This window comes from Xenopus tropicalis, chromosome 10 (genome assembly GCF_000004195.4).
Source record: "Xenopus tropicalis strain Nigerian chromosome 10, UCB_Xtro_10.0, whole genome shotgun sequence".
Classification (NCBI taxonomy): Eukaryota; Metazoa; Chordata; class Amphibia; order Anura; family Pipidae; genus Xenopus; species Xenopus tropicalis.
In genome coordinates, this window is record NC_030686.2 from 28786697 (window position 1) to 28810556 (window position 23860).

Here is a 23860-nt window from a genome sequence, read left to right on the forward strand (position 1 = left end):
TAAATTCTGGTACATCAGAGCTGCAATGTAGGGTTAATTATCAATAGCATCTAGCAAAAATATTTAAGAGATTCTTTCATGATTTTTATGATGTATTTTTTTTCTAAATTATACTATATACAAAGCAAATAATTCAACAAATGTATTTGTTTTAGTTGTAATATTGGTGTGTAGGTGCCATCTCAGTGCATTGTGCCTGAGCTTTCAGAAAGAGCCAGCGCTACTCTCATGTAACTGAAGGAGTCTCAAACCAGACTTGGATTTCTTACTATTGAGTGCTATTCTGATATCTACTGGGAGCTGCTATCTTGCTTCCTTCCCATTGTTCTGCTGATCTGCTGCTGGGAGGGGGGTGATATCACTCCAACTTGCAGCACAGCAGTAAAGTGTGACTGAAGTTTTTTAGAGCACCCTGGGAAATGAAAAATATGGCTAGCACCATGTGAAAAAAAAAAAAAAAAAAAAAAAAAAAAAAGATTACAATGCAGGATGTTGCTGGAGAATAGAGCTGGGCGGTATGACCAAAAATTTATATCACGGTATTTTTCAAAATTATATCGGTATCACGGTATTTGACGGTATATAAATAAAAAATAAATAATAAATATTGGTGGCCCCCCCCGCCCCCCCCAGCCACAACCCCCCCAACCCCCCCAGCCACAACCCCCCCCCAACCCCCCCAGCCACAACCCCAGCCCCCCCAACCCCCCCAGCCCCAGCCACAACCCCCCCAACCCCAGCACCAGCCACAACCCCCCCAGCCCAACTTACCCAACTTGTGGTTCCTCCAGCTCCAGCGATGCGTCCTAGCGACGTCGCGTGCGCGCCGACGTCACATGCGCGCCGACGTCACATGCGCAACCCGGATGTAATTGGAGAAAAACTGCAGGAGGCGCGCATACCGGTATAGCGGTATGTTCAAAAATCATATCGTTTTTTTTTTCAAAAACCGGTATACCGCCCAGCACTACTGGAGAAGCTCTATTAACAAATGCATTTTGAAAAAAAACATGTTTTCCCATGACAGTATTCCTTTAAGTATAGTAGTGCTACAAGGAGCTACAATTCTAATTTTAAGAAAGGATCATAACCTTCTATAGTGCAACTAAATATCTTCTAGTGGGTGCACTCATGAAGTCTATGAGCAGGCCACATCCTAAAAATATACAGTTCAAAATTAAAATCAATTTGATGTTGTTGGTTTGATGTTGTGAACTAAACTGGTTAAGGGGATGGAAGATTTAAACTATGAGGTGAGACTGTCGAGGTTGGGGTTGTTTTCTCTGGAAAAGATGCGCTTGCGAGGGGACATGATTACTCTGTACAAGTACATTAGAGGGGATTATAGGCAGATAGGGGATGTTCTTTTTTCCCATAAAAGAACATCCAAGAACGGAGCTTCCATTTGAAGCAGCGTAGTTGGTTTCTCACGGTGAGGGCAGTGAGGTTGGGGAATGCCCTTCCTAGAGATGTGGTAATGGCAGATTCTGTTAATGCCTTTAAGAGGGGCCTAGATGAGTTCTTGAACAATCAGAATATCCAAGGCTATTGTGATTCTAATATCTACAGTTAGTACTAGTGGTTGTATTTATAGTTTATGTATGTGAGTGTATAGATTGGTACTTGTGGGTTAGGTGTGCTGGGTTTACTTGGATGGGTTGAACTTGATGGACACTGGTCTTTTTTCAACCCTATGTAACTAACTATGTAACTATATGATTTTGTATGATTAGTATTTAACAAATTCAGAAATGACAGATTTAGTGCTTCCCTAGACTATGTTACTATGGTTTAGTATTGTGTATTGTTGTTATTTACTGGAAAATTATCAGTTATGCTATTGAATTCTTAGACGTCCTGTGTTTTAATGGCTAATTATAAACCCTTGCTTTCATAAGTGTTCTCCCGGTAAAAAATGGTTCACAGCATTTAACCTATTATGCCATAACCTTCCAGCTGAGCAATGGGTTTGGGGTTTATATATTTTTATAGCAACCATATGTCACATTTAGCAAAAGAGGTCTGCAAGAAAACATAAATCAAAAACAAATATGTACATTGTGATATCTTTATGAAGAAAAATACATAGACATTTCATTTATGACACTCCTGATTTGCTGCCATTGGTGTAAAAGAACTTTTGCAATTTAGCACCTACAGCCTCCTCATATAGGGATTAAAAAGAGAACATAGGTTTGCAGAACCATTTAGCAACTATTTTCGTAATTTAGCCCTGTAAGGTCCTTTTGCACCATAAGCAGTACAGTAATAACATATAAAGCCTTACCTGTCTGTTGAGTGTTATTGCACTGGGCTGGCACTTGGTACAGATTCCCTCTGGCCATGGTGGGTGCCCCTCACAGCCAGATTTGATCTTGCAACTTATATTCTCTAAGGCCACAAATTTTCCTCTAAAAGTAATCAAAGACAATGAAAATTGACATACAGAGTAGTATCAGTGTACAGTACAAAGGATATTGTTCCCCCTCTTGTTTAACATGAATGCAATGAATATGACCTTTGATGAACATCTGATTTGCCTATAGTTTAAATTTTAAAAAAATCTATGGTTTTGGTTATTTCTTGAGCTAAATAGGGCAAACAGGAAAAACAAAGCTACTCTATAATTAATCACACAGATCGGATTTTTGCTTATATGTATATTGGGAATCAAATGATCTTCCTTGCAAGAACCGAACGCAACAGAGTAGCTTTAATTTTCCTGTTTAGCTCAAGAAATAAAAAAAAATATAGATGTTTTCGGATTAACACACACAATATTTAAAAAGAATGTTTAACTCAAGCCCTGTTCATTAAATTCATGTTATACTATCTAATGTAAAAGGGACCTAACAGAGAATGCTTTCTACTGTATATTATTTTTCATAGATCAAAAGTATTTTTAAATAAATGCAATTGCTATAGAAAGCAGTATCTGCCTGTTGCTATTCTCTGTACCCTGTTTTTATTCTCTGTACCCTTTTTCTATTCTCTGTACCGGTTTTGACTTCTGGAAACAAAGCAGAAACCAGCCGATTAACAGACTTGAAGGAGAACTGACTTCTAAGCTGTTTAAGAGAGAAAAGAAGAGAAAAATAATCTGAGCTGAATTAACATTTCACAGCTGCTTTCCTGGACTAGGCATAGCAATGAGTTCTGTTATACGGGACAGGGGAGTAGGGGGTAGGCACATATAGAAAATCTGAAGCAACAGGGACACAGCCAATGAAAAGTTTTCTCCTGCTAGCCAAGGAAGAAACGCTCCTGCCCCCTGAAAACTTTCTCTAGTGCCTCTGTATGAACTTCAGCTTTTACAGTAAGTTTTAAACAGCTTATTCAGACACATAGATACACAGTATTTGCATGACACATATAATCATACACAGGGGAACATAATGTGCCATTTTTTGGGTAACCGTGAAAAAAGGTACACAACCCCCTTAACAGCTTTAGTTGATCTTTTTCAAGATTACTAACACCATACAATAAGCTATTAGGGAGAATGGATTGCAAAGGTGCAGAGAGATTGAATTTCCATTGAAACAGCTTTAGGAAGAACAAACTGTAATGTCTCCCACAGTGCATTTAGACTCTTGAAATGTTTTTGTGGTGAATCACTTACAGAAATGTTCCTTTTAGCATTTCTGAACATTGCTTATCTGCATTGTCTGTGTGTGCTATAATCAGAGCGCTTTGCTATGGGAAACAGCAAGAGATTATTTAAGGTGTTTTGCCCATGAGGGGATCTACACTAGAGTTTTTCATGCCCTAAACCTAACATGCAGATAAGCCTGCATTGCTCATTTCTTACTTGTCTGCACCTCCCGTCAGCTTTCTGATGTTGGCGTGGAAAGACATGTGCTTGACTGGGGGATCAAGGTGATTGAGATAATCCTCATCAAAAGGCTAAAAAGTAAAATTAAACAAAACAGACCATTTAGTAGACATCATAGCTATCACAATGTAGTGCACTTTAGCTAAATGCAGTGAAAGGAAGCAATCATACCTCTAGTGGAACGCAATGTACACATTTACCCAAAGGACCATGCCGACACCTGCAGAAGAAAGAAAAGCAAAGTTGAAAGAAATATGTTTAGAAGGCAATGATTGAATATGAATGTAAATTCAAAAATAATTTTTTTTTTTCATAATATTGGGGTGTTGGGTTTATTAAAAGTAATGTTCACCATAAAATTAACTTACATAGACAATGGTATCATAACAAAACTTGTAAAAAGGTATTTTTCAATTACTGTGTTTATCAATAACAGGAAAATTGGAAATGAATGGGCTGGGAGCTTAGTGTAATTAAATACCCGTACTAGCAAAGACTTATAGTATAGGACAACATCCACGGAGTCCCTGATAACAATGCTGTTTATGGCTCTTTAAGACTGGCCCTGTTCAAAATGTCAACACAGTAAAAAAAGACAAAAAAAGAAAAACATCAACTCCCTTAAAGGAATGCTGTCATGGGAAACCATGTTTTTTCCCCAAAGTGCATCAGTTAATATTGCTTCCCCCCCTTAGGAATGTGGATCTGAGCCAATCAGCAGGAAGCTTCCTCATAGTCTTACTAACTGAGCATGTTCACTTGGTCTGGGTCTCGGTGCAGGAGTGAGGCATTGTGGGAACCTTCTTTACAGCTCAGCGTTTTTTCTTCCTGTTTGGCTTCTGATCATCTGAACAGGTGAAATATGGGGAGACTTAAGGGGACTATTGAGATAACTGAAGGTATGCCTGCAGCTTGAGATTAACCCTTTATTAGCCTTTCCTTCTCCTTTAAAATCCATTTTTTAAAAGAACTGGGGACAGGAGCACCCGGGTCAACAGGACCATTTGGTAAGCATAATGCATTCTTGTTTGGAAGTGGGTTCTCCCTGTGCAAATGAGTGCAAACTAATTTCCAAGTTTGAACCAGCCCTTAAACTGTGTGGCAACAAAGACACTGAATTTTAGGAAGGCAAATTTTAGCTCCTTAAGGGCAGCGCTTCAGGGCATAGATTGGGGCATTATGTTTTCTGATAAAAACACAGAGCAGAAATGGTTGTCATTTAAAATGATATTAAATCATTACTGTTCTCAATTTATTCCATTAATAAGAAAAAGTAGAAGTGTTAAGAATCACCCTATGTGGCTTAACTCTGAGGTAAAGAAGTTAATAGGGAGAAAAAGGAAAGCTTTTAAGAAATATAAGTCAGAGGGGACAGTAGCTGCGTTTAATGATTTTAAACACTATAGCAAGTGTTGTAAAACAGCAATCCGGAAGGCAAAGATAGAAAATGAGGAGCGCATCGCGGCCGAGGCTAAGACTAACCCCAAAAAGTTTTTTAAGTATATTAATAGTAAAAAGATGCAGGTTGAGGGTGTGGCCCCATTGAGTTATAATAACAATATGGTTACAGCGGATACAGAAAAGGCAGATGTGCTTAACCAGTTCTTTTCTTCTGTGTATACAGTAGAGGAGCCAGTGGGCCAAGTCCCACCCAATAGCTGCACTGTTGCCTCAGCTCCAACTACACAGTGGTTGGCACAGGATATGGTGCTTAAAGGGTTACACACGATAAATGTAAACAAGGCACCTGGGCCAGATGGAATACACCCTCGGGTACTGAGAGAGCTAGGGGCAGAATTGCAGTGGCCCTTGTTTCTGATATTCTCAGACTCTCTTTCATCAGGTATGGTACCTAGGGATTGGAAGAAGGCGAATGTCATTCCCATATTTAAAAAGGGAGTAAGATCTCAGCCTGGCAATTATAGGCCTGTAAGTTTGACATCCGCGGTGGGCAAGTTATTTGAAGGCTTGTTAAGGGATCACATTCAAAATTATGTAGTGGAGAATGCCATTATGAGCAGTAATCAGCATGGCTTTATGAAGGACAGGTCATGTCAGACCAATTTAATTGCTTTTTATGATGAGGTAAGTAAGAAGCTGGACAGTGGGGATGCAGTAGATATCATCTATTTGGATTTTGCGAAAGCATTTGATACCGTTCCCCACAAACGACTGCTTTCTAAGCTAAGGTCTATTGGTCTTAGTGAAGCCGTTTGCACATGGATAGAAAACTGGCTACAGGATCGGGTACAGAGGGTGGTTGTTAATGGTACATTCTCTACTTGGAATAAGGTCCTCAGTGGGGTCCCTCAGGGTTCTGTACTGGGTCCACTTTTGTTTAATTTGTTCATAAATGACTTAGGGGAGGGTATTATGAGTAATGTATCAGTGTTTGCAGATGACACAAAACTCTGCAGACCAGTCAATTCTATCCAGGATGTGACATCCCTGCAGCAGGATCTTGACCAACTGGCAATCTGGGCAGCTAAGTGGCAGATGAGATTTAATGTGGATAAATGTAAGGTCATGCACCTGGGATGTAAAAACATGCAAGCCCCGTATAACCTTAATGGGACTGCACTAGGCAAATCCATAATGGAGAAGGACCTTGGAGTCCTTGTAGATAATAAACTTGGCTGTAGCAAGCAATGCCAGGCAGCAGCTGCAAGGGCAAACAAGGTTTTGAGCTGTATTAAAAGGGGTATAGATTCACGGGAGGAGGGGGTTATTCTTCCCCTTTACAGAGCGCTGGTAAGGCCCCATCTAGAATATGCTGTTCAGTTTTGGTCTCCAGTGCTCAAACGGGACATTACTGAGTTAGAGAGGGTCCAGAGAAGGGCAACTAAGCTGGTAAAGGGTATGGAAAGTCTCAGTTATGAAGAAAGACTGGCCAAGTTGGGTCTGTTTACACTGGAGAAGAGGCGCTTAAGAGGTGACATGATAACTATGTATAAATATATAAAGGGATCATATAATAACCTTTCTAATGTTTTATTTACCAGAAGTCCTTCCAACGGACACGAGGGCACCCACTCCGTTTAGAAGAAGGGAGGTTCCATTTAAACATTCGGAAAGGATTTTTTACAGTGAGAGCTGTGAAGTTGTGGAATTCCCTCCCCGAATCAGTCGTGCTGGCTGATACATTATATAACTTTAAGAAGGGGCTGGATGGATTCTTAGCAAGTGAGGGAATACAGGGTTATGGGAGATAGCTCTTAGTACTAGTTGATCCAGGGACTGGTCCGATTGCCATCTTGGAGTCAGGAAGGAATTTTTTCCCCTCTGTGGCAAATTAGAGAGGCTTCAGATGGGGTTTTTTGCCTTCCTCTGGATCAACTAGTAGTTAGGCAGGTTATATATAGGCATTATGGTTGAACTTGATGGACGTATGTCTTTTTTCAACCCAACTTACTATGTTACTATGTTACTATGTGTGCTGTGGATATATAATGTGTCATGTGGCCTTTGTAGTGGTTACCTTGGTATTTATTACAGGTGGGTGATCAACACCAAGATATCACAGGAAGACAGACACACACACAAAGATTAAATGGAAGGTCAGGGAGAAGTTCTCTGAAGGCTGTTCCCTATAGAATTGATTCTGTGGGCAAGTTTGTAAGAACTTTGTATTATTGTTTATTTGCGGTCTTTGGGCTTGACAATCTGAATAAAATCACTTCCTCCCTAGAAAAGAACTGTGGTTGTCTCCATTTACCTGGCTGTGGTAGATATTGGAATCTCCAGTATATCTGTAATAATATACTACACACATTATATATATTATATATATATATATATATATATATATATATATATATACACATACACACACACACATATATCTCTACACTATACAACACCATAAAGAAAATTTGTTAAGAGTAAACTATAAGTGTGCCATTTTACAATCCTATGAAAACTAGTCTAACTTAATAATTAATGCATTCAATACATACAGTTGGGGATCTCTGTTCCTGTAGATTTTTCCATCTTGTTTGCTCAGATATTGGTCAATTTCATCCTCTACCACCTGTGGGGACCGAGAACCTGAAACTGTTGCGCTTGTATCCATGACATCAGAGGAAGGGCCTGCAAGGCCTGCAGAGCTGGATGGGAACAAGAACAGCATATCCCCATGCCTGGAAAAATGAATAAAACAAACAGACTTGTGAAGTTTATTACTACATTAAAGCAAATAAAGATAGTGAAGGTCAGAAATATAATTGGCTATAAATGTCCTGCAACTGCAGTGCACAGTGCCACAAAAGGTAAATCCCCTACAAGCCAGGTACACACATGAACACTTTAACATAATGAATGCAGAGCACAAGGTCTTGTGAATCAACCACATTCTGAAGGTCAGCCTCAGCCAGTAAAAATAAGGGTGTGCATGTTGATCTTATTTCAGATGAAGAAAATCAGAAATACTGTGTGATACATAGTAAGGTTGGCTGTAAGTTAAAGGCACACAAGTGCCGTGGGGCTATATAGCTAGAACTAACTAACATCTGTTATACTACTAACTACTAAGTGTTTTTCAGCTACGGAATTCTTTCTTTGTGGTGTTCCTTCTCTCTCCTAACTGTAACCATAGCACCTGCAAATTCCATGGACATAACCCTGCCATACAGCCTCTTGGCACTATATTTTTTTTTTCCTCAAAATAATCTTTTATTATACCATTTTAAAATGTATCTAATTGCAACACCCATAATATATTTAAAGGGAAACTAAACCTTCAAAATAAATACTTGACCAACAATGTATATAATATTAAGTCAACTATTAAAGAATAGAGAGCCAGAATATTGCCCTTTTGCATCTTTTCCCTTAAACCCCCATTTTGCCGTGGTCCATCAGAGATCACCTGACCAGAAATAATGCAGCTCTAACTGTAACAAGAAGAGGTGTGAGAGTAGACAGAACTTTATCCATTAATTGGCTGATGTGACCTAACATGAAGGTGTATGTTTGGTTTGTTTGCAGTGTGAATATTTTGATCCCAGGGGGCGGCCTTTAGTACTGTACTTAAAATAGCAATTTAAATGCAGAATTACCCAATGGCATATACAGGTATCGGACCCCTTATCCGGAAACCCGTTATCCAGAAAGCTCCGAATTACGGAATGCCCGTCTCCCATAGACTCCATTTTAATCAAATAATTCAGAATTTTAAAACGGATTTCCTTTTTCTATGTAGAAATAAAACAGAACCTTGTAACTGATCCCAACTAAGATATAATTAATCCTTATTGGATGTAAAACAATCCTATTGGGTTTAATTAATGTTTTATTGATTTTTTTAGTAGACTTAAGGTATTGAGATCCAAATTACGGAAAGACCCCTTATCCGGAATACCCTTGGTCCCGAGCATTCTGGATAATGGGTCCTATACCTGTACTAATAAAAAGTACGTTTTTTGGAAATAGCTTATTTAGATGAAGCAGGGTTTTACCTGCATTCCATTATTTTCTATTTTTGTATATGCATGCAGGCTCTTACCAATTGTATGAAGGGTCTAAAGTGAAATGAAGAGTTGATTATCACTTAATTTTTTGCTCTGGAGTGCTGTACATTTTTGGTGTTTTCTGTACATGGAAAGATACATCACACACTGGAAATCCATGGCACCCACAGGCAACAAATCTCCTAAAAACATCTCTCCAGTGCTTAAACAAATGAATTGTGTAATCCTCATAATTTGGCTTTTTTGCCAGTTATGCAATTCATATACATACATATTTTTGGGAGATTTGTTAGTCGACAAACCCATATATATATATACGTGTGTGTCTTTAAAGTTCTAGAACGTGTCAATGGAATGTCTGCCTTTACAAACAAGAGCAATGGAGAGTCTCTAGCAGGTAAAGTTACATTACCAATTGTCTTACAAACGTTACATTAGAAATTGCAAAACTACTTACATGTATACTTTGGAAAAAAAGCTACCCTTTCCCTGGAATAAACATTTACAATTCATTGTTTATTACTAATTAAAAAAAAATACAAGGAGCACAAAATAGTTATTCAGCTGATGAGCTGGTTTACAATTTCGGAATGTCAGTAGTTCTGGGAACAATCTCTAAGGGATAGAGGCATGATGCACTGCAGTTGTGCACTAAAGAATTTTCTCATTACTGTGGGGTTTTTTCACAAAGCCTTTGCTGACACACACAGACACTAGTATTCACTAGCATGTGATTACAATGGAGTTTCTGATCCTGATGCACCATGGCACAGATCACACAAGACATTCTATTTAAAACCAGTTATATAACTGTAGCTTACATCCAATTCCAGCTTACAGCCAATACAAAACAGGTCACAAGCAGGCTGTTATGAGTGAGGTTACTAAACCAACATTGGGGCTTTGCCACTTACTTGATTTTAAGGAAATGGAGGGACTTGTTTTGGGTAGCAGAAATTTCTCCCGTCCGATTTCTATTCACATATACAGAAAATCCATTATTCCTGAAACCAAACTCTTTGGCTACCTGGGAAAGTATAAAGACATAGTTTATTTGGTCTGAAAAAACAAATACATGTGTCCATCAAGTTCAGCTCTTCAGTGTATATCTCTAACATCAGTGACTAAAATACAATTTGAATCTTGAACAAGCTAAAATGTGAAAATTTATTTTTTCACTAGTGCTGAATCACATGGTCAGCAAGCAAGATATGGTTTAAAGGAGAAGGAAAGGCTAATAAAGAGTTAATCTTAAGCTGCAGGCATACCTTCAGTTCTCTCAATAGTGCCCTTAAGTCTCCCCACATTTCTACCATTCAGATGATCAGAAGCCTCATAGGAAAAAAAATGCTGAGCTGTGTAAAGTTCCCATAATGCCTCACTCCTGCACCAAGACCCAGACCAGTGTACATGCTCAGTTAGACTATGAGGAAGCTTCCTGCTAATTGGCTCAGATCCACATTCCTAAGGGGGAGGGAGTGAGTGACTTAGCATTCTTGAGGGAGGGGGAGCAGGAGAGGGGAGAGAGCTGCGTGTCTCTAGCACAGGAAAACAAAGACAACAAATCTTTTGACAGAGTATTTACATAGACCTTTCTGATAAAGCTTAGTTTTTACCTTTCCTTCTCCTTTTATTAATTACACATTTGCCATCCCTATTCAATGCACATTCAACAGAATAATACAGTCTGCAAACAAATGCTAAAATGGGTACATGGTTCCACAAGTGCGAAAAGAAGACTGCAGTGTAAAAAACACATCTGTTGGCATTTCTGGGTGGAGGTTAAATGAAGAAATTATGGGCTTGAAGAACAGAGGATAGATGTTAAATACTGGTAAGAATTCGGATTTCGATGTATCCTGTTCTTCTCATTGAGTTCTGATTTACCCATAGCATTACCCACCTATTGGTTAGCATTTTAGATTGTGTACATTTATAATTTGCTATACTTTGACGACTTGCTTATGTGTCTGACTCTTTATATAAGACGTGGGATGGAGTGCTTCCACCAGTATAAAAATACCCATAAGGGTCAGGTTCCTTCTAGTATAGGGGCCCCAAACTGCCAGGAGCCCAGAAAATCAATCATGACTCTTTATATAAAAAATATTTAATGTGAACATTTTTTGAAATGTATACACATATTTTATGTGTTCTTAGCTGTACCCTTAGATATCAAATCCTTTAGGCTGTTTGCAGCTAGTCATTTCTAAATTATATTTTACACTGTTCCTTTAAAATGTTAATGTGCCTTCTTCCCTCCCATTTTTTCCTATTGGCGTCTAGCATTTTAAACAATGGTGCTGTGCTGTGCCCATTTAAGCCTATGATTAAGTGCCAGATTCAAAACACTAAGGCTTTATATCAGGTTTAAAAGGAGATTTTGAGAAACTCACCGTTAAATCCTTTTCTCTCAGGTCTTTGGGACACAGGGACCTTGGAGTATAGTATCCACCAGCAGGAGCAGGACACTAGTCAGTTTTGTCAACACGATAACCAAGAACAGAAAAACTATGTACAGTTAGGCAGAGAGAATCCAAGTGAGCCTCTTCCAAGGAGAAAACACTGTATCCCACAGATCTCCTAAGAGAAAAGGATTTAACAATGTGTTTCACAAAATCTCCTTTTCTCTTACAGGTGTCTGTTGGACACAGGGACCTTGGAGACATACCAAAGCTGTCCCGTTATGCCATAAGGGTGGGCACAAGTGTATGACTGCTAGATCAACAAACTGCAACCTAAAGAAATTTCCTTCCAAAATGAGCATCAGATGCTGCAAACACCTCAAAGCTAAAAAATTTTGTTAAGGAATGTATGCGCAACCAGGTTGCAGCTTTGCAGACCTGTTCGGCTGAGGCTTTGTTCCTGATGCCCAGGAAGTAACAATGCCCCTGGTGCGCAGAGGTTGCCATTTCCCTCATGCAATGTAGGCCATTTAGGCCATCTTTAATCCATTGTGAAACTGTGGTCTTGGAAGCTTGTGAACCTTTTTGGGGGCCCGTATGCAAGATGAACAAGGAGTCAGTAGAACGTAGATAAACTTTAGGGTCCTGACTGGGTCAAGAGAATGCAGGGCCACTTCCTTGGAAGATGTCCGATGAGGGCAAAAGGAAGGGATGGTGATGTCCTGGATGATGTGGAATGAAGGGATCGTTCAAGACTGCACGGTCAGGTAGGGTTGACAAAAGAGGGAGCTGAGCTTGTATACTCTGCGAGCTGCGGCGATGCCCAGAAGGAAAACAGTCTCCCAAGTTAGCCAGGCTATTGGAATGGTAGCTATGGGTTCAAACGGTGTGGCTTGTAGGGCAGCCAGAACTAGGTTGAGGTCCCATGGAGGAATGGGATCGTGGAAGGGAGGGTGTAGGTGAGACACCCCCTGTAGGAATGTGACCACATCTGGAAGGGTAGCTAGGCAGTTAGAATAGTATGGAGAGAGCGGAGATCTGGGACTTAAGGGAAGAGACCCTTTACAAGGCCTGATTGCAAGAAGGATAGTAGGTGGGTGCCCATAAGTGTGGCACCAGTCTTGGTAGGTCTTCCAAACCTGGTAGGTCTTTCAAATTCTGGGTTGAAATCTGGGACCTTGTCAAAGCACGAGATGACCACTGAGATAAGAGTTGATGGCTTCCGAGGGAGGTTGATAAGGCTACTCTGCGCCGCCAGCTTCATCAGACGAGATCTCCCCCTCACTAAGAGAAAAGTGTTCGGCTGTTGCATCTGGAGACTCCGGGTCACTATATTCCCGTGTATGATGAAAATCCTGGCTCTTTAGATGTGTAGCACGTGCGTTGGTGCCGTCCTGGTCCAGCTTGTGTAGTAGCTTGCCTAAGCATTCTGCCAGCTTTGGAATTCCCATGGAGAGCTAAACGGCCCACTGAGGTGGTTCCGCATTTGAGATGGAGACTAGGACAGGGGCCTCCAATGCTGTTGGGATACTGGATCCTCGGAGGCGGCTGAGGCCAGCAGTTCCTGAGCCTGGGAAGAAGTCTCTTGAGCTTTGGAACAGGAGCTCCTTCCTACCTGAGAGAAGGCGTTGCAGCATCTAGCGCATGCAAGGTATTTAACTTTAACAAAGGTAGATGCCCCCCTGGTGAAGGGGCCAACTGGATTGCCCTCTGCGAAGATAAGGAAGGCTTTAGTATGGATAGGCAGAGAAGATGCCATCTGAGCAATCAATGTGGAGAAGCACTAGACAGTATGAGAAGGGCATTGCAGAGACATTACAGAAAAGGAAGGTCAGAGTAGTCAAAGGACAGCAAGCCAGTAGCAGGAGTGCTGCCCTTATAGTCAGTATAGGTAGTTTTGCACACTAGAGCAGAGTAGAAGGAAAGAGGAGAGAGACCGCTCCTGCTATGTGAGATACCAGACACAGATAGGAATACTGTGAGGTTCCCCCTTCAGGAAGGAGAGTGGATCCATGCTGGAGAAGTTCCCTGCTGTTCAGGATGGAGAGCTGAGATGTGCGCGCCAGGCTAGCTGAGAAGAAATGGCGTAAACCAGTAAGCTTGCCAGAGAGTAGAGAGGAGGCTCGCACGATTTGGCGTGGAACACATGGGTGGCAGAGGGAAGGCATGCCGGTTGGAGGAGTGAAAGAAGAAGGGTACCAGGGAAGGGAAGGCAGGCACGAAGTACACTAAACATGGCTGGATACACTATGAGGCTCTGGACAGCTTCTGCATCCGGGTGGGGAAGCAGGGAATCTGTGGTTGCCCACTCCAATGGAGTCTTACTGCCCTCAGTGCCTCATGTTTCACATAGGAAGGAGCCTAGATAGGAGCACTCCTGGTGGAGGTCCAAGGTCAGCCCCTGAATAGTCAGAGATAGTTGAAAGGTCCTGTCTCCTTAAGGTACACTAGAAAAAACAGACGGTAGCAGGAAGTGAAGGGGAGAATAGCAGCAGAGAGGAGGGGCTGGCTTACTCTCCTAGTGTCCTGCTCCTGCTGGTGGATACTATACCCCAAGGCCCCTGTGTCCCACAGACACCTGTAAGAGAAAAAAATATTTCTTTTCCATTTTTAACTATTTTTTGTTGGCCTGTTTGTGGGTTGAGTGCTCCATACCTTTTTTTCTTCATTTTTACATAAGGATTGCCTGCTCTCCTGAACTGATGGTATGGGGCTAGAGCACCTGGACCACCTTCTAGTTTGGTGAGTTTTCTACAGGGGAGAATGCATTAGTGTCTGCTTTCTCTTGAAGAATTGGTGTCAAATCATAGTTTGGCAATATATACACAGAAGACCCACTGACTGGTAGAAGTATGTGTGCAACACATCCTGGTCAGAGTTATGAGAACAGAACCATGGCGACAAGTCTTTCCACTTTCTATTTCATTTGAGCAAGTACAGCTGGCCAAATGTTACAGCAACAGCTTATCCTACAGTGTGTTAAGGGACTGTCTGAGTATGAGTGACATTAGATACAACAAACCTTTTTAAGAAATGTTGCCGCAGATTCCCTCTTGCTTGCATTAATTCGCTTAACGCCATCTGGAGACTGAATGCGAATTGTCTGAGGAAATATAAAAAGATTTTATTTAAAACAGAAGACACATATATATGACTCAAGAAATGTTCACACTTTTTTTTCACTTAAGTTTTGCAAGCATAACGTACAGTTGAAGTTAAATGATGTATAATTAATAAAACTGACGGATTGTCTGCTATTATACTACATAATAAGGCTTCATCTGTTTTAATGCATAAATTAATATTAGTTACAGAATAAATTAATTTGTATGCTCTGGTCCAAAATTGTGTCACTTTAGGACATGTCCAATTTACCGCCTGCTTTATGGGAAACATTTGTGTACTTGAGAACTCAGACTTTCATTTCTACTTACCTTTAGTAAGTAGAATACTAAGGGGCCACCAATGGAGGAGTCATTTTGATATTTGAAGCTGACCAAAAGATAACAGTGTGCTGCTTCTTTAAGATACTGGAACACTAAGATTATTGTGTACTGTATCTGAAAACAACCTTATCAATGTGAGGGTAATAGATAATATGCTAGAGCAGTGATCCCCAACCAGTGGCTCGTGAGCAACATGTTGCTCCCCAACCCCTTGGATGTTGCTCCCAGTGGTCTCAAAGCAGATGCTTATTTTTGAATTTCTGGCTTAGAGGCAAGTTTTGATTGCATAAAAACCAGATGTACTGCCAAACAGAGTCTCCTGTAGGCTGACATAAAGTGTTCTTTATCACCTCTAAGCCCTGTGATGTTCGGATCTCCATTACATTCTTAATTCCTTATTTTCCAGGCTGCACTGCATTTTTATTCTTCTTTAATTTATGGTAGTTATGTAGTATCATGAGCAATTTGGATAAATATGGAAAGAAGCATTTTATATGTTTTAATTTGAAATTAACTAGGCCCCTGTAAAGTGGTACTAGTTATTGTTTCTCCCCTAGGAGAATCTGTGTGCGTATGAAATGACGATAGTGTCACCAACATCATAAAGTTTTGTATCTTGTTTTTTCTTGAGCTGAACAGGACAAATAGGGAAACTGAAGCTGCCTCACGTAGCCTCCTTGTGAGATAAATAATTAAATTTCCAGAACACAACCCCTCTATTCATCCTTGGTTGTGACTACTTTGTTAGGAGTCCATGATGCTGGGGGAGGGGGTATCTGTGCACTGGTAATCTAACTAATTGCCTTACAAGAACCAAACATGTATTTACTTAGGTAACACTTTGACAAGGATACATAACAAATGCTAAATTTGTGCGATTAAAACAATAGACAAAAAGTATATTTAGCACAGGCCATATTCATCTACTCATTTGAAAAAAAAACAAGTAAATCATAAAGAAGATGATGAGTAGGTATTGCTTCTGTCACTTCCAAGACCTCCTGATGCCATACTTACATGACAATAAGAAGTTTCATTGTTTTGTTTATAATCCACTGGGATTAAAAAATAGTGTGACAGAGCTACCTCCCAAGGTGTTATACTTAAAATGGCAAGTCCACAAAATTTTACGTCTGCCCGTGAGTGAGCCCCATACACGGCCCAATAAACTGGACCACCATCTTACTGGCCACATCGGTCTGTAGTGACCAAGTCAGTAGCTTTTATTGGCCTGTGTATGACCATCTTTACACAAATAATCCAACAAATGCTGATTATATCTTTGCATGTATGGCTATGGTAAGGCCCAGTCCTTATTATATGAGATGCATTTTCAATCAAGAGACATTGGAACAATATCAAATTTCATCCAGCTAAGCAGTGACGCAACTGCCTAAAGGTGAACAGGAATTCTAATAAAATTTAGCCAATCAAAATATGCTAGAGCCTCAACCGATCTGGATCAGGTTCACTGACAGTTTTGTGCAAAAACATAAGTCAATTCTAAACATATTGTAGTCCAAATGGTTCTTGCAGTAGGAATTTTAAAAGGATAATGACTGGGTGTTGATTCTGCATGATTGAGTAATTGTATTCGCTTACTTCTGAAAAAGCCCCAAATCAGTGTACTGTTTTTCTGAGGGTTGCTGTATTATTCCCATTTCCTTTTTGCATACACAGTAAAAAAAAAAATTGCTATTACGTGTATGCACTCATCCAAAGCAGTGCTTGCTATGCTGGGAAACCCAGGATCGGAATTAAGTAACAATAATCATAGTGGTGAACATGGCACCCCTCAATAAATGCTATCTTTTCTTTGCCCTATAAGGGTGAACATTTGCCAAAGGGCTTGAAAGTTAGACTGTATCCATTTATAACTCATGTTATAACAATGAACAGTTTTATATTAACAATGAAGCAGAGTTGTTAATATTTAGAAAGATTTTCTTTTCCTAAATGTTTCCCTTTAAACCAAGATAACATGTGCAAAAATATATATTAATGGGATAATTCACCTTCAATTTAACTTTTATAATGTTATAGAATGGCCAATTCTACAATTTGTCTTGTTTTTTATAGCTTTTGAATTATTTGCCTTCTTTTTCTCACTCATTCCAGCTTTCAAATGGGGGTCACTGACTCCAACAGCCAAAAAACAATATGGTCTGCGAGGTTACAAATTTATTGTTACTTTTTATAACTTATCTTTCTATTCAGGCCTCTCCTACTCCTGTTAGTGATGTGCGGATCAAGAAAAACTCCGCAGTCTGACCCACAGCCAGCTTGAACCTGCAATGATCACCCAAATTTCATCCCTAACCTGCCTGACCAAGGGTTAAACCCATGGGTCAACCCACACATTACAAATTCCTGATTGGACCCTAGCAACCAAATAACTGCTTAAATTCCAAACCGAAGAGCTGCCGAAGAAAAAGCTAAATAATTTAAAAAAAAACCCACAAATAATAAAAAATGAAAACCAATAACAAATTGTTTCACTAAAGGTTATTTTTAAGGTGAACAACCCTCTTAATACAGGATGAGCTTATGGTATTTCTGCCCAAACCTAACCCTTCTTCTCCTTTACCATTACTAGTGATAGCAAGACCATTAACCGCACTATACACGTTAAGATTTTTCTCTCCTTAACGACCAGTGCAATCTGACAAATGTGAAAAATTATTGTACGGTTAGATGGCATCAAACGCCGTTAGCAAAGAAATTTGTCCAATTATTTGCAGGACCAAGCAGGTAGTTTTCCTAGCTATTTTACTAGACAAAATTGCTTGAAACGGTAATTTTCATTGATGGACAAATAGTACTTTTAAACAATTGTTTCAGGCAAAATCTTTGTCTCCTTGTATGTTGCTGGCCATCTTCTATTCTCCTCTCATAGCCACCATCTGTTGACACCATCCATACCAACTATCTATTGCCCAATACCTTTCTATCCTTGTGAATTATCCCTGAATTTCTCTGTAGGGAACAATATTCCCGAATTTCTCTGTAGGTAACAATATCCCTGGTTTCCTCTGTAGGGAACACACTCTCAATCTCTTTAAAAGAAAACTTACATTCCATCTTTTGGACCACAAGAACATTTTCTAGTCTACTCCAATCTTGGCCAATGCCCAAACCTTTGTTCACTTATGCCCTCCAATTTGTGCCTGTTTGTTATCCACCCACTTAGATTGTAAGCTTTACGGGGACTTCAGTCCTACTGGGTCTTTTAGCATATGAACATTAATCTCTCTATTTATGATTATTTATTTTTATTATCATAATAGTTATCCTCCCTGTATGTACTATTCTACATTGTAAGATTATACAGTGCTTTGCATCCACCTAGAGTTTTATAACTAATGTTATCAATAATAACAGCTGAACAGTGTTTACATTTGAGAAAATCTATTAACTTTGAGCTGGCTATAGAAGAGCTGACCACTCTGATCTAAATAGGAGCTGCTGCTGCTTCTCTTTCATCTGCATATACCAATGTCCTCTCCACCTACTGAAAATGGAATTAGCTAGCTGCAATCTCATGGACTGCAGGTCTTTCTGTTGAGACACTAAGGGGCTGATTTACTAACCCACGAATCCGACCCGAATTGGAAAAGTTCCGACTTGAAAACGAACATTTTGCGACTTTTTCGTATGTTTTGCGATTTTTTCGGATTCTGTACGAATTTTTCGTTACCAATACGATTTTTGTGTAAAAACGCGAGTTTTTCGTATCAGAATCCGAAAAAATCGCAAAACATACGAAAAAATCTCAAAATACCGATCATTACGAAAAAAACGCAATCGGACTCCATTTGACCCGTTCGTGGGTAAGTAAATCAGCCCCTAAGGCTACGTAAATATGGTGGATTTTGTGGTACTGGGCTGACACTTGCTTGGAGCACAAACCTGCACCCTAAAACAAAAAAGACATTTGCATGGAAGTTTATGCAGAATAAAACTGCGATATCCTTTCCTTATGGAAAGGCAAGCGGTTTTCAAGTAGTACAGAAGTCCCCTATAGAAGACTCTAGGGTGGGGTCTTTCCGATGCTTGGCATTTTAAATGGATTTTAAACATAAACATTCATAGGACCATGTCAGTATTACAAAAGAGTTGCAGCATGAAAATCTGACAACCCAAAGCCACCCAGCTCAACTGGACTCACCTGAGCAACACTATGACATGGCAAAAGTATCCTTTTTTGTTTCCATCACATTGGGCTGGAGGTAGTTAGTTCCTTACATAGGCTGGGGTTCTCATTTGCAATTACCTATGGAAGGATCACGCTGGCCCCAGCCAAATGTGACTAAGGAAAGCAGCACGGCTTCCTCTGTCCCCTGAGCAGGTACAGCTCAGCTGTTGGAGGTTTGTTCCTTACATAGGTTGGGGTTTTCATTTGCAATTACCTATGGAAGGATCACGCTGGCCCCAGCCAAATGTGACTAAGGAAAGCAGCACGGCTTCCTCTGTCCCCCAATTACCTATGGAAGGATCACGCTGGCCCCAGCCAAATGTGACTAAGGAAAGCAGCACGGCTTCCTCTGTCCCCCCAATTACCTATGGAAGGATCACGCTGGCCCCAGCCAAATGTGACTAGGGAAAGCAGCACGGCTTCCTCTGTTCCCTGTCCCCCGAGCAGGCACCGCTAGGCTGGGGTTCTTTCAGGGGCCTTCCACCTATACAGATTTTTATTCTGCAGCTCTTAATAAGTAATTAGTAATTCTGACACAATCCCAAGGATTTTCATAGGAACGTAATATTCCATTAAAACGTTTATAACACTGCCACATGAGGTTTTGTAGCTGAAGGTTCATGTTGGCACAAGTTACTGTGGGCCCCACAGCCCAATCATTTTCTTTCCAGACATTTTTATAATCCTGCTGCTGCTGCAGTGTCTGCTCCCTCTATAAATTACTGCTTCATGCCATAACTTAACATGATCTGACATACCAATTCAAGTCAAATTCCATTTACCAACATGTTCCTGACAATACCAGTATTTATAAAGTTAATATTGGATTTATATATCCTGGGAAGATCCTATAGAATTGCTGAGACACTGTACTTAATCTATGGGCTGTTACTTTTACATTTCTCGCCCACTTTCCATAGTGACGGCGACCCGGTCACCGCCTAAGCTGTTGTTAAGACACAACTCCCAGCAACCCCAAGGGATGTTGGAAGTTGAAGTTGTACAGTAGCTGTAGGGCCACACGTAGAAGTGACCTGCTCTGTCGCCCCCCTCATTCTCTGTCGCCCCTTTCCCTCACTCACAATGCTCTCCGACATGACTGTCGCTCCAGCAAATAGTTTCGCTTTGGGACCTCGGCTGTCTCTTGGAATTCCCCAAACGTAGGCTACCGGCAGCTTCGGGACCTCTTGGCGTAACCAAAATACGGCTCCCTCGGAAATTCAGTTAAGCAAGAAGGTTCCGGAGCAATTTTGTTCCACCCAGACGGCTACGGTGTCCATTTTAGGACATCTATACAGCAAATTCAGCGCGTCCAGCCCTCTCCCTATTACCAAGAAATTCGTATTGCACCTCCTCTCTTATTGTGCTGACAGGTCCCTCCTGCCATTTCACTAATGACATCCCCTCTCTCCCTCCCTAGTCTGTCATCCCATGTACTTTGGCCCTTCACTATGCCGCCTCGGCTTTCCTCCATTCTTCCTAAGGGCTTTATGAATCGTTTGTTCTCATCCCACACACTTCCTCCCTCCCGAATGCATTCTACCGTACGCATTGTAGCTTAAGGCAGCTGATATCCGCTTTACTCAGCCGGGTGTATGTAATTACCTCTTCCCTGCTTCATATACAATTTAACATTTTACAACACTAATGACGCAATGCTGCTAGCAAATAAGTATGTTTGGAGCAAGGAATTACATATACAGTTGTTAGTAACGTATGAAGCATGATAGAGGCTATACAATAATTAAGGGACTATTATTATGAACTAGAGGTTTGTTTGCAGCGTTGAAGGCCCCGGCATGACAGTGCAAGTGGGAAGGCTGTGGTAATGACAGCAGGGCGGATGGAGGAACACTATTTCTCTAGCCTATGAGAATGAAGGAGGAAGACTGAGGCATTGCTCAGAGCAGGGCCAGGATGACTTTACATAGAGGAGGGGCCGGATGACGTTGCATAGAGGAGGGACTAAGGATGACATCACAGGCTCACAGAAAACACACAAGGGGATTAAAAGAGAGACATGAGGTACGTTTAGATTTGGCCTCTCCATTCAATTGTAAGCAGTCTGCCAGGATTAAGGTCCCCATACACTATAAGATCCGCTCATTTAGCGATGTCGGCAAGCGAGCGGATCTTCTCCCGATATCCCCACCTACGGGTGGGCAATATCGGGAGAATCCAGGGTAATTCGATCGTTTGGCCCTGGGGCCCTGGGGCCAAACGATCGAATTATAGCGGTGAGTATAGGAAAAGTCGGTCTGGGGACCGTATCAACGAGCCGATGCGGTCCCCGTTCAAACTAGATTTTCTAACCTGCCCAATCGAGATCTGGACGATTTCAGGCCAGATATCGGTCGGGCAGGCCCGTCGGAAGTGCCCATACACGGGCCAATTAGCTGCCGAATTAGTCCAAGGCACCGATATCAGCAGCTACTATCGGCCCGTGTATGGGGACCAAGGCCGCCATCAGAAATCACGGGGCCCCTCACAACAAAATTTTCTGGGCCCCCCTCTTCCCACGCCCCCAATGGCCCCTCCCCCAGTGACCCCTCCCATCAGTTTCCAAGCAGCCTATGCAATAAAATGTCTCTAACAAATGGCACACACTACACAGAACACAAATGAGTTTTATATTTGTTAAATCACATTTATTACTATTATTATTAATACAGTACAGGAACTTAGAGGAAATGCTTTCTCCTGATCCCCACCCCCCATGGTCCACCTGCTTTCTCTGGCTCCACCCCCCCAGCGTGCTCTAACTCCCCCCCAGCATCCACCAACTTTCTTCTGATTCCCCCCCCCATTATCCACCTGCTTCCTCTGGCTCCCCCCTCAGCGTGCTCTGATTTCCACCCCCCCCAGCCCATCCACTTGCTTCTCCTGATCCGCCCCCCCATCGTCCACCTGCATCCTCCTGCTTCTCCCCGCATCCAACTGCATCCACCAACTCCCCCCCGCGTCCAACTGCATCCACCAACTCCCCCCCGTCCAACTGCATCCACTAACTCCCCCCCCGCGTCCAACTGCATCCACCTGCTTCCCCCCCCTGCGTCCAACTGCATCCACCAACTCCCCCACCTCGCGTCCAACTGCATCCACCAACTCCCCCACCCCGCGTCCAACTGCATCCACCAACTTCCCCCCCCCGCGTCCAACTGCATCCCCCTGCTTCCCCCCCTGCGTCCAACTGCATCCACCAACTCCCCCACCCTGCGTCCAACTGCATCCACCAACTTCCCCCCCCGCGTCCAACTGCATCCCCCTGCTTCCCCCCCCTGCGTCCAACTGCATCCACCAACTCCCCCACCCTGCGTCCAACTGCATCCACCAACTTCCCCCCCCCGCGTCCAACTGCATCCCCCTGCTTCCCCCCCTGCGTCCAACTGCATCCACCAACTCCCCCACCCTGCGTCCAACTGCATCCACCAACTTCCCCACCCGCGTCCAACTGCATCCACCTGCTTCCCCCCCTGCATCCAACTGCATCCACCAACTCCCCCACCCTGCGTCCAACTGCATCCACCAACTTCCCCCCTCGCGTCCAACTGCATCCCCCTGCTTCCCCCCCCTGCGTCCAACTGCATCCACCAACTCCCCCACCCTGCGTCCAACTGCATCCACCAACTTCCCCCCCCCGCGTCCAACTGCATCCCCCTGCTTCCCCCCACTGCATCCACCAACTCCCCCACCCTGCATCCAACTGCATCCACCAACTCCCCCACCCTGCGTCCAACTGCATCCACCAACTTCCCCCCCCGTGTCCAACTGCAACCACCTGCTTCCCCCCTGCATCCAACTGCGTCCACCAACTTCATACTGCTCTCCCCTTGCTCCCTCGCTCTGGCTCAGGCTCTCCGCTTCGTCCTGACTTGTGTCCATCAGGCTCCAGGCCCCGCTGCATTCTCCGGCTCATCCTCACTTTTATAAGGTCACGCCCCGTGCGTACTGGCGTCACGCGTACACACAGGGCACGCGCAATCAAATTACCCGCTGACCACCAATGTACCAAAAATACTGTATCACGGCCGGGCCCCCTTTAAAGCGAGAAGTGTCCGGGCCTGGGACAACATTCCCCCCCTGTGCCCCCCTGATGGGGACCTTTAGGTAGATCCAGTAGTGTTCCAAGGTGCACTGCTCAGGGGTCCTATCGGCCATCTACTGTTTTTGTTATTGTTATTTGCAAAGTTTTTAATTTAATTTGCATGGTTCAATGCTGGCAGGCGACACACCAGTCTGGGGTTGCACAAACAGGGGAGACATAGGAATTCAGCGTGATCGGGGGCCTGTTCAATTATTATTTCAATTTTCTTTTTTTGTTATTAAGTTGGGTTGAAAACCCCAACCTACTGTTCTTCGACTTCAGCTGATTCTTCCACTTTTTCTTCTTATTCTTAGCGCCCCCCATTTTCTAAACGCTACTCCTACAATTTTAAGAGTACAACACCCAGACTCCCCACACTTCTTCGCCCTATAGCGGAGCAGGCTGCTTGTGCTTTTCTAAATGATCC

The 23860-nt window shown here is 42.2% G+C and overlaps 1 protein-coding gene across 1 annotated transcript in view; it reads right to left on the bottom strand.

The window, feature by feature from the left end:
* nploc4 (NPL4 homolog, ubiquitin recognition factor) overlaps positions 1–20530 on the bottom strand; it is a 31905-nt gene extending 11375 nt beyond the window's left edge. The window contains exons 1-7 of the mRNA NM_001142240.1: positions 20432–20530; positions 14731–14811; positions 10218–10330; positions 7792–7974; positions 4007–4055; positions 3812–3906; positions 2288–2411 (exon numbers count right to left, since the gene is read on the bottom strand). Coding sequence (NP_001135712.1) covers positions 2288–2411; positions 3812–3906; positions 4007–4055; positions 7792–7974; positions 10218–10330; positions 14731–14811; positions 20432–20446 — 660 coding nt within the window. The 5' untranslated portion in view covers positions 20447–20530. The remainder of the gene's footprint in view (positions 1–2287; positions 2412–3811; positions 3907–4006; positions 4056–7791; positions 7975–10217; positions 10331–14730; positions 14812–20431) is intronic.
* Between the last annotated feature and the right edge of the window lie 3330 nt (positions 20531–23860).